The 11,161-nt window shown below is 36.2% G+C and overlaps 2 protein-coding genes across 2 annotated transcripts in view; both read right to left on the bottom strand.

Annotated features, from left to right (window-relative positions):
• Positions 1–901: 901 nt before the first annotated feature.
• Positions 902–5,618, bottom strand: LOC101315287 (protein ZINC INDUCED FACILITATOR-LIKE 1-like). Its single transcript, XM_004289232.1, has 8 exons — positions 5,539–5,618; positions 5,353–5,428; positions 4,824–5,033; positions 4,036–4,123; positions 2,569–2,654; positions 2,324–2,431; positions 1,710–1,753; positions 902–1,002 (listed from the first exon to the last, which is right to left on the bottom strand). The coding sequence occupies exons 1-8, from the start codon at positions 5,616–5,618 to the stop codon at positions 939–941; spliced, it is 756 nt and encodes a 251-aa protein (XP_004289280.1). The 3' UTR covers positions 902–938.
• A 1,982-nt stretch (positions 5,619–7,600) lies between these two features.
• Positions 7,601–11,161, bottom strand: part of LOC101313349 (probable methyltransferase PMT26-like) — a 5,286-nt gene continuing 1,725 nt past the window's right edge. The window contains exons 3-9 of the mRNA XM_004288046.1: positions 10,920–11,069; positions 10,083–10,353; positions 9,495–9,605; positions 9,229–9,403; positions 8,634–8,906; positions 8,183–8,377; positions 7,601–8,081 (exon numbers count right to left, since the gene is read on the bottom strand). Coding sequence (XP_004288094.1) covers positions 7,853–8,081; positions 8,183–8,377; positions 8,634–8,906; positions 9,229–9,403; positions 9,495–9,605; positions 10,083–10,353; positions 10,920–11,069 — 1,404 coding nt within the window. The 3' untranslated portion in view covers positions 7,601–7,852. The remainder of the gene's footprint in view (positions 8,082–8,182; positions 8,378–8,633; positions 8,907–9,228; positions 9,404–9,494; positions 9,606–10,082; positions 10,354–10,919; positions 11,070–11,161) is intronic.

The following is an 11,161-nucleotide window of genomic DNA, read 5'->3' as shown; positions in this document are numbered from 1 at the left end:
AAAAAAAAAAAAATATATATATATATACATGCTTTCTTGGCTAAGGAGATTCTTATTTATTCTTATGGTGCAGATTTTCACTTTTGACTCACTTTTCAATCGAATGTTTACATCTCCATCAAATTTCAGCCAATTTTGTTATCATTAAGATATTTAAATTCGATTAAACCAATGGATGAACATAATTCTGTCGAACTTGAACCGTTTATATTTATAATAGAAAAACACAGTTTTAAGTACCTTAATGATATACAAATTGGCTAAAATTTTGTAAAGATGATCTATACATTAGTATCTAAAGACTAGACGGTGTAAATATGAAAATTCGATTGAAAAATGAGTCTAAAGTGAAAATCCGCATCGTAATAATAAATAAGGATATCCTTACCTGAGAAAGACTGTATATATATATATAATATATATATATACATGCAGACCTTCTCTGCTACACACGTCCGTATTTATTCTTATTATTCTAAGAATAAATACGGACGTGTGTAGCAGAGAAAACCTGTATATACAGAGTTATAAGAGATTCAGAAATTAAACAAGCCTTTCAAATATGTCCACCAGATCTTGAACAACCCGATTACAGCCAATTCACACCATAACTGCAAACAAATAACTGACTATATTCCCATATTGCAATAAAACTTTATTCAAGTGGATAATTCAATTACATACAACATATAATCATGGGATTTCTTACCCGTTTGAATGAGTACAACATTTTGCTTCCAAGAAAAATCTAACACATTGGAAGAGATATATAGGGGGCAACTACAACTACAAATAATGCTTCCAATGAGTCAATAACAATGTTGTTGTTGTTGTTGTTGTTTTTTTTGTTTTTTTTTGTTTTTTATTTCCTTGAAGTGGATTGAACTAATTCCATGGTGCTTCATCCCTGTCTATCATCACGTACAGTAAGAAATGGCTTAAATGTCATGAGAACTGCAAGGAACTCCACCAAATTCAAGATGAAGAAAACCATCTGGATACCTGCAAGCAAAAACAAAGCAATAAATTTTCTAAACCTTCAAAAAGCAGTAGATATTTATTGCTGGTCTGCTAAGAAAAACAGATATATTATCAAGTATTGAATTTGAGAAACAAGCCGCATCCAATATGCAAATAAAAAGATGCAAAACAAGCTAGGTACATTTGTTTGTTAGTCTGATAAATAATTGACCTCCGAGAATTCACTACATTATCTGACCGCTTCTAGTTATTCTCACTTCAGTAATCTCTCTAATCTCTCTCTTTGTTAATCGATAATCAACATGTTATTCCCTCAAGATCTAGCTAGTTATTTACTAGTAGTCATTATCTCCATTCTACGATAACGCAAAAATATATGATACAACAAATTAGATCTTTTGATTTAATGCATGCTTGCACTAATTCTTTGGAGTTGGGGTAAATGTGAGTTTCATTAGTACTGTTTATCTCCTGATTATGTAATATTAGCTCCGCCTTGTTATATACCAAAGGAGTATCCAAAACACATTCTGGTCAAGTACTTCATTTAATAAAAAACATATCATTTTCCAAGTCAATGGATGCAAACCCAACAGTTAACTGGAAACATATCATTTACTTATGTAATTATATTCTCTTCCTCTGCTGGATTTTCACCTCACATACATCCTATAACCTGGTAATCTAGATAACATAATTGCATGATAAAAAGTTGGTTGATTATGTACCAGGTAGAATGGAAGCATCCAGGCGTTTTTGTGCCCAAGTAAACCTGTTGAAATGAAAAGATAATTCACAAAGAGAAAATAAAACATTTGAAGTACCACGACATCACAAAAACAACTCAATATAATTTCAACTGTAAGCTGTATCAGGTTTAGCATTCTATACACTAAATGTGTACGCAGCGCTTGTAACATGCTAGAAGTAAAGGCCGCGCCTAGGCGCAGAAAGTAAGAAACAGAAGCGAGAAAGAGAAGCTGATAAGATTTTCATATATAGGGGGTGTGTGGCAAAGCTGTAATCATATAACAAATAGAGGCCAAATCGGAAATTTCCTAGGGGCTAATGAAGATTTCTAAAGAACAAATATGGTAATGCCCTCTGTAAAACTAGCAAGTTAACAGTAAAATTACCACAGCTCTGTTTTGGAGAATGAAAAGCCCAGTGACGATCATGATCTAGTTACAAAGAATATGTTAGACGTCAGAAGAACATACAAAAACTAGTACATACTGTCAACAAGAAGTCCACACATATCAGCTTCTAGGATGCATCAGTGTAAAGTTTGTAGATTCAGTGGTTTAGCTTAATGAATATTCGAAGTCATATATGTACTTACAGATATGACATTTTTCAGCAGAGATGCAATATTTAACAGCACGGAGAGGGAAAGTCCAGACAACAATGCTATAAAGGGGCAGCTTGACAAAAGAGGTATAGTCAAAACCTGCAAACAGAATCATGCGCCCAAAAATTATAGACGGAGAACAATAAATGCCAGCAGAAATTGGTGAAAGTATATTTATGAAACTATGAAGTACAGAAGGTACAACAAAATGCAGGGAGGTAAGAAGTAAGGATTACCCCTCCAATGCGAGCAATTCTTATAGGACCAAGCATCTTTTCCACATACGGGTACAGAGTAGTTTGAAAGACAAAAAGACCACGACCTACAAGTTGATTAAATTGTCAGCAATTATTTCGACAATGTAGTAAACTACACGTTGTAAATGGAATAATCGATTACAGTAAATCTTACATATGAAAACAAAATCTCGTCATTCAGATAAACCATAACCGTAATTTCATTCAACATAACTAAATCATTACAAGGCAATATGCATGTCGCCCTGTCATATTTCAGGCTTACAAACTTATCAGATAATAGCTACCACGTATTGCCATTTTAAGAAAAATCATAAGCTCGCCCATTTTAATGTGAAAAGCTAAGACAGAGTTTAGGCTTGTCTAATTAGAATTCCAAAAGGAAAAAGTTACAAATCCAGCGGTCATTTAGCTCACTGTATATCAATTTATCTGTTACATCCTAAGCTACAGTAATTGTCAATGATTGGCTTCAAAAGGGATAACAGTAGTTACTAAAATCAGCAAATTAATTACGCCCAAATGAAGACAATTTACTTTAGCACTGATCCTTAAAAACATCTACACTAGAAGCCTTGGGAAGGAATGATATATGATTCAAAGCAGTAAGAGTAAATGCTATAATTAACAAAATAATCATCTGCTCCTCAACTTAATTGCAGATTTGTGACTACTACAACACTACGGGCCAGCAATCATCTGCTACTCCTCTTAATTGCAGATTCATGACTGCTTTCAATACCTTCCATTCCTCTACTGGACACTACTCATTCGGCGTAAAAATCAAATACCCCTTTTACCTGGACACTTGACTTACTGATCACATCAGGGGTTCAACCCTATTGGTTTATACTAATCCCTTCTAACTTTATGCAGATGGGATATGACCCAGAGCTCCTCTATGTCCCAGCAACCTAACCCTGAATTATAAAAGCACACACTAGTCTCCCTTTAAAGTTTAGGTAGATCCCCTAAAGTTGGATCCTGATGTAATCCTTCTTTTCTTTTACCAGAATTAACTATCCTCCCATTTTCCATTCTCATGATTTTGGCAAGTTCTTGTTTGACATTTACTTAAAGAGCCACTCTAAAAGTGTGTTACATTATTAACATCCATGTGAATTCAATCAGAACCAATCCAGGGTTTTGAGTTTATCGGAACTAATGAAATTTCAGTTGAATATAAATGTCGGTGCCTGAAATGGTGTATCATGTACCCTATATTATTACTGACTTACCTGAGAGTCTGTACATGTTTTATATAAAATTTATTCTAGAAATGTCAAATGGTAAAGAGTAAATACATATCAACTGAATGCTTAAATTTTTTGCTACATGTTCATGGTTAATACTACAAAACCGATATCTTTTATATGTCATGTGATCCCATTGTAGCAATGCAATATGTGGATCAACTGATAAGCATAAGGAAGTATAATACATCACCTGAGATTGCTAGAATTTCACCGACATCCTCAGTTGTGTAGCTCAAACCCCCTAACTTTCGAGGACTCTCCGCCCATAATGAGAATATCTTGTTTTTTTTTTTTTTTTTTTTCTAAAAGTAAAAGGAGTGTTACTTAGGAGCCATACTTGGATGGATAGAGATGAGTGTTTGAAGAAGGAAAGATCAATACATTATACATGAGTAAAAAAATAAATAATCAAAATTTCTTGCATGTAGCTTAATTTAGCTGGGTGGAAATGCAAAGAGACCATAAGTTAAACCAAATTCCAGTATCATCGATCTTACACAAGCATTTTGTATGATAATTTGGAGTTGTTGTAATTCTAAGTGTTATACATAAGCACCAAAATCCTACAAGCTCTTACACTACCGTTCAACTTCTAGTTTTTTTTTTTTCATTTTCTTTTATTTTTTTCCTTGTCCTTTGCAGTTTTATCCCAGAGGTAAGACCGAACCATGTCCTGTTGTCTGCTGCCAAAACCCAAACTGTCATAGATACCTATGTAACAACTCCAACATAGTTTGATTAAACGCAGCAATTAGAGTTCTATGTCTCAGCATGAAAAGAGAATGTTAAACATTGTATGTCAAATTTTGAACAAATGAGACTGAACTGGTTTTTACGTACTTGGCTATCCTCATCTTACTAGAACAAATGAAATGGCAAGAATTAATTCGAAGGAAGGAAATCAAATGAAAGAAATAAATTGTGGAAAGATCAATGCTTTGCTGAAATTTGCTGAAATGAAAAGGTATTTAAAGTTACCTCTGAATAAGCCATGTCATGGAGTGAGAAAACACAATAAACAAGGATTGATGATATTAAAGGCCAATTCTTCATGAGGTTTTCTTTAGGTATTTGTTCTTCAGTTTTTGGTTTCATTTCATTTGCATCTGACCCACAGGATGCAGACTCCAGTGCTTCAAAGGAACCATCATGTAATCTGGCATTTTCATTGTGATTGTGTAAGGTTTCCTGCAACCATCCAGATAAGAGATTAGCTTCAACTTGTAGTTTCAACAAGCCCTTATGCAAGCACGTGTCACACAATATATATTATATATATATATATATATATATATATATATTCAAACTTATGTAAAGGTAATACCCTTTATTCTTTTGAACATTTCAAACCTGAGTTCATACGTAAAAATCAATGTACAAATTGAAAAATTAAAGTTGAAAGGTCACAACCATGAGAAATAAGAAATGGCCTTATAACCAAGTTATGGCTGTCAAATACAGGTGCATTACATTATAATAATTAAGCAAATAGATAGAAGATATGTACCGGAAGCCAGAAACATGCAATGGTTACTCCGACTTCAAAAATCGATATACAAAGGCAAGGTAAGAAGTACGGAAACCTGCATCACAGTTTGACATGTTAAAACCATCAAACAAAACACAAATGCGGAAATTTGATTGTCTAACTTCACTTCACTTCACTTAAGGAATGAGTCTGAAACTCACTTACCTCCCGAATATAAAGTCTGGGGAAAAAATAGTGGGATATTTCTCTGCCGGCTGAATTAAAAAAGAAAAATTTAGAAACATGTGATATAATGAGTCGAATAGGAAAAAAACAGAGCATGTTTAACTCTCATTGTTCTAATAGTTTTAAAAGTCACCACTTCAAAAGAATAGAATGAGCTTGTTGCAACCCCAGAGAAAAAAAAAATGGTTATTAAAAGCTCCTTGTTAAATAATCTTTCAACACCTTCTTGGGGATTGACACGGAAAACATATGTTCTGAAAATTATCTAACTTTCCCACAACAATTGGGAATGATAGCTAGCAAGAGACAATCACTTATTACTTGCTCCTTCTATCCTACTCGTTAAAAGTACCACTTTTCCGATACTGAACTGAACCAAAACATATCATGGAAATATGTACGGATGTACCTGTGTTCTCCATCAACTTTGCCACCCTATTTTAATAACTTACAAAACCAAAATAGGCTTTAAATAATCAAAATGATGACACACTCTTCCACTGTTTCACTCATACTAGATCTAGACATAAAAAAAATTGACATTGAAACCAAATCAGACACCACTGAATATAAAAATATACATATATGAATATGATATGATATGATATGATATGATGTATATATATATATATACATACAGAGAGGATGTGAAGCGGACGTCCGCACTCCGGCTTAAACTGCGGACGTCGTCTGTTCTCCGCCGTCTCATGCCGGCGACGGTTTCTCTCCTTCCCGGACTACAGCACAGGCTTCCAGGACGGTTTCTCTCCTTCCAGGACCGGCCGGCGACAAGTTTTCCGGCCGGATTGAAGCTCTGGACGGAAAACACCATGATTGATCAAGGTTGGCTGGAAAACTTGTCGCCGGCCAGTCCTGGAAGGAGAGAAGCCGTCCTGGAAGCCTGTGCTGTCGTCCGGGAAGGAGAGAAGCCGTCGCCGGCGTGAGACGGCGGAGAACGGACAACGTCCGCACTTTAAGCCGGAGTGCGGACGTCCGCTTCACATCCATATATATATACGTAGTTTGAGAGAGAGAATTACCAGAAAGTACATCATTAGTTACACCATCATTTGCAGTAGGAGCCATTGCACCAAACCCTGCATCCAACAGATACATCATCATAAACAACCAAAATAAGCGTCAGACTTATATATGCCTATCAAAGTGAACACAAATGAAGCACTAATCCATACAAATAACACTTTGATCCCACTTTGATCATCTTTACAAACCAGACACCACTTTGGACTTTGTTCATAAAACTTGGGTTTAAATTTAGAAGATATGATTAAACAAAGGCTATAGCTCTGGTGAGCCAACTGCTTGTAACCAAAAGACAGCTTATAAACCCACTTTTCTCTTTATACTACTTAGTTATTCGATAGTTATTCGATATACACCAATTGTCATAAGCAAAAGATTTCTTATCAACTTGTATGTTTACACTTCCAGCCATTCAAAAAATTCAAGTTAAAGACAAAAACCAGAGAAGAGCCGATTCTTCTGCTTTTTTCTCTAGATATCATAAACCAAACAAATATATCATCCATAAAAACAATTGAGAAAGAGAGCTCACCAGAAGATAAACGAATACGTGATGCCATGAGCCCAAATCTGTACAAATCGAATTATTCAAAAATTCATGTTACCCATGAATTAAATTCCACAATACAACATCAAATTTGAGAGAAAGATTCATTGCGTAGGACTGAAGTTGAATCTCATATAGCTACAAATCAAAAACCACAAACATGAGTTAGCTCTGAAGAAAGCTTACCCGAAAAACAATTCCACGAGATCAGCAACGGTCGGAGGCCGTCGAAAACGATCACTGGAAATTTAATGGAGCAAGTACGATGATGAGATGGTCGTAGATTCGCAGAGGAAGAGAAGCTATGGTAGTTTCGGCTTTTGTGCTGGATTATTTTTATAAAACCTTCTTAACTAGATTTGTAATCCATGTTGTACAGGAATTAAATTTTCCGGCCGTCCAAACATGTCATGTAGCCAGATTGGAGTATTTTAATGAAGTCCGTGTCTTACATCCGGTGTAACAAACGCCTCCAATAGCAAAACTGTGTTCATTGTTTAATAGACAACTAGTGATGCAATATTACAGTGGGATATAGCAACATCAACCAAATTGATACAAAAAAAAAATGATAAACACTGCAAGACCCTAACTAAATGATACAGATGGCTAATATAAAGTACAATTGCCTCGAATTTGAATTAACAACCAAAACAAAAAGAATGGTATAATCCCCTTGCCAAGGGGCCCTTGGGAGCATGCTTAAGCAATGGCGTACTTGACTGTCTCCGTCTCTTTAGGCCGCCACATCGACTTCTGGACACATAGCAATCCCTCCTTGTCCTTGGAATAGGTCATGCGAACCTCCCACTGCATAGACTTCAACATGCTCTCCAGCTCATTAATTGTCTCGACAGTGTCCCGAACAATAAGTTTTCCCTCTGGTCGAAGGATCCGATCAACCTCTGCAACTACAGCGACTAACTTGCACCTGCCACTCATAAATCATTGCAAAATTAGGCAGAGCTAAAAAATAGCACATTCAGTGATTGCTAAGCTACTGAGAAAATGAGAATGGAGAAATATGCACACCTCTTCTTGAGCAGGGAAAACAGATGGTCTGCGTGGAGAAGATCATAAGACCTAGGATAGGTGCTAAATGATTCACACCAATCATGATACATGCCAAAAAGACCTCGCTCATAAATTATGGGTAAGGTGTCTGGAGAGTCTATCGTGACTATATTCATGACCCAAAGTTTCAAATCTTTCAGAGCCGCAGCAAATCTGCAAGCACAAGAAGAAGTCACAACTAAAAGAATGGGCAAAAGATCTCAATACATGTCTCACTCAATATCTCAATCATACATTGGCCTTTGGCAAGGCCAACAATAATAAAGACAAACGCTAGGGTAGAATAACCAAAAAGCAGTTGGTTCCGGTGATTTGATCAAGCAAAATCCCCAAAACAATGTAATGATGTATCAGAGGAAAAATGCACTATGAAGAGATAACTTTTTTAACGAGGATACACATTGCTTACCCTCCATAAACAGATCTCATATCCATGACATTCCTAACCGATGACCAATTAATGCCCATTCCATTTAAATAAGACTTGTCTACCACGCGTTTCCAGTGCTCATAGTCTGCAGTGAAATCCTCAGGAGCCGGTTTTCCATAAACTCCAGTCTGAGAACTCAACAACCAATATGGCGCCTTGTCCAACCTTGCTGGCCATTGCTCAGGCCACTGAGATCCACGCTCTGATGCATCTACAGGAACTTTGTGCAAGCATGCTTGTAATGGTACTTTCCTGCACACGAGACAATTCATTTGTATCAGACGGGCAAGAGTAATCCAATTTCAAACTAGATGAATCAGTGTTTATTCTTTAACATTTTAGAAACCCAGAGATAACCATTTGTGTCAGACGGGCAAGAGTAATCCAATTTCCAACTAGATGAATTAGTGTTTATTATTTGAAATTTTAGAAACCCAGAGACAATGTCCATCTCAGACTTAAAAGAAGTTCCACAAGGTCAAAAACCTAATAATTTCAACAAGATATATAAATATAAAGAAGTAACATATATGTTGGTAGGAATGAAATGAAGTAACATAAATATAAAGAATACCATGCTGCATTCGGATCATCAGACTTGTCACAGATAGGAGGGTGGTTTTGTGATCTTTGCTCATAACACTCATTGGTGGTAGGCTTTCTGTATATAGCTGCACCAATTCCATTTAGTGCATCCTTATTAATTGTGACAAGTTTCCAACAAATCTTCTCTGTTAGTTCCTTCATGGCTGCAGACGATTTCACAATTTTGACTTATTAGAATATATCAACCAACTCAGGTTCAAAAGTTCCAGAGATCTCAAGTGATAAATTTTGTACCTTCCCATATTTCAACATCGTCATGTTTCTTCTGATATACTGGGGTAGCAGACCACACAAAGAAACCACCAGGTCTCAACACACGATTCAGCTCTAATAGAAGCTTACCACCTGCAAATCATGCTTAGAAGTCAGTTTCCAAAACAAAAAGAATTGATCAAACAAGCCTCCTAGACTTCATTACTATGTCAAAAACGGCTGGCTCAACATTGTAAAATTCCAAATATAAAAACTCTAGGGTCCATCTGATTCTTTCTTTTTTCAAAAACAGTATTCCTCCATTGAAAATGTAAGCACAAAAAATAGAAGGCAATGCAAAACATGTGAACGCACCTAGAACCCATTCCAGAAATAAGCCTGAAAACATCAGAATGATATTTTTAACCTGTTTCCAGTTTTCAACTCAGAAGTAATAAGATAACTAAGTGAAACCATTGTTACCAATTTCTTTTGAAGACAACTCTTTATTACGCAGAGAGAAAAACCAAATATTAGTTGTACCAGGCACCTAATTTTTCGTTGTGAACTACAATCTAAGCCTGCATGACCTCAATTATGTATCCACCACCTTCTTAGATAAGTGTGTACCTTCTATGTGCCAGGGAACCCTGCAGCGGGCACAGTGGACAACATCAAAAACTCTACTAGGATAAGGAAGTCTCTGTGTGCCCATCACAGCAGATATAGCAGGAATTCCTCTTTCAAGTGCAAACTGGACTTGAGCTTCATGCTCATCTTTTGGGGCAAAGGACATTGCTTGGACATCTCTGTCAAATAAAAATCCTCCAAAGCTTGCAACCCCACATCCAACATCTAATATGACACGAGAACGTTTTCCCCAGGCAATATCAGGAACAGACTGCAAGGTAAACACACACACCAAAAAAAATTAAGGTTCATTTATACTATGAAGAAAACATATTTAACTGTCTTCTGAGGAAAAATCCCATCCAAGACTTGGAATCATCCATACTGTCAAGCATAACTTGCATAATATAGGTTTATCCATCATTTATGACCGTCTGATACCTTCGACAAAATAGAACTATGTTGATAAAGGGAATCCAGAAGAAAAGCAGGAGAATCGTACTGATGTGCCATAAAGCAGCTGTCCTAAATTCTAGGATGGTCAAGAAAGCATGTTGCTTACTGTACTCAGCTTTAAAACTAACTTATAACCACATCACTCTAGTTGGAAAAGTAAGTTAAAATTTGCAGTGAACATAACTGTGGTCCTACTTCTATAGTTCTATAAGACGATTCCTGATAATGCTTTTATAAGAGACTGATGACAACACCTGAATAGTTGAACTATGAAACACGAGAGAGAGAGAGAGATAGATAGAGAGAGAGAGAGAGAGAGAGAGAGCATAGTAATACAAGTGAAAGGAGTATAAAGAGCATCAAATGACTAAAAATATTCACCTCTTGTATCCAATCTATATAATGAAGAGCACCATGCTTGAATTGGGTTCCACCACCAGGGAAAGTAAGGAATTCGCCAGTGACTTTGACCCAGTTCTGATGCCCCTTAATTTCGGCAAGTTTGGTATGGGGGACATTATAGTACCATATCTGCAAAATCCAACTTGTCAGTTTATCATAGAAAGGGGAGAGAGAGAGAGAGAGAGAGAGAGAGAGAGAGAGAGAGGAGTAGTTAGTTAGTT

Source organism: Fragaria vesca, linkage group LG1, assembly GCF_000184155.1.
Source record: "Fragaria vesca subsp. vesca linkage group LG1, FraVesHawaii_1.0, whole genome shotgun sequence".
In the NCBI taxonomy this organism is placed as follows: Eukaryota; Viridiplantae; Streptophyta; class Magnoliopsida; order Rosales; family Rosaceae; genus Fragaria; species Fragaria vesca.
Note: the sequence above shows the minus strand (reverse complement) of the source record. Positions and strands in the feature narration are given on the sequence as shown.

Coding starts and splice junctions, on each gene's coding strand:
- LOC101315287 (XM_004289232.1), bottom strand. CDS start 5,618: ATGTTTCTAAATTTTTCTTTTTTAATTCAGCCGGCAGAGAAATATCCC. Junction 2,432..2,568: donor GAATTGCTCGCATTGGAGGG/GTAATCCTTACT, acceptor TTCTGTTTGCAG/GTTTTGACTATACCTCTTTT. Junction 1,754..2,323: donor TGCTGAAAAATGTCATATCT/GTAAGTACATAT, acceptor TCATTTCAACAG/GTTTACTTGGGCACAAAAAC.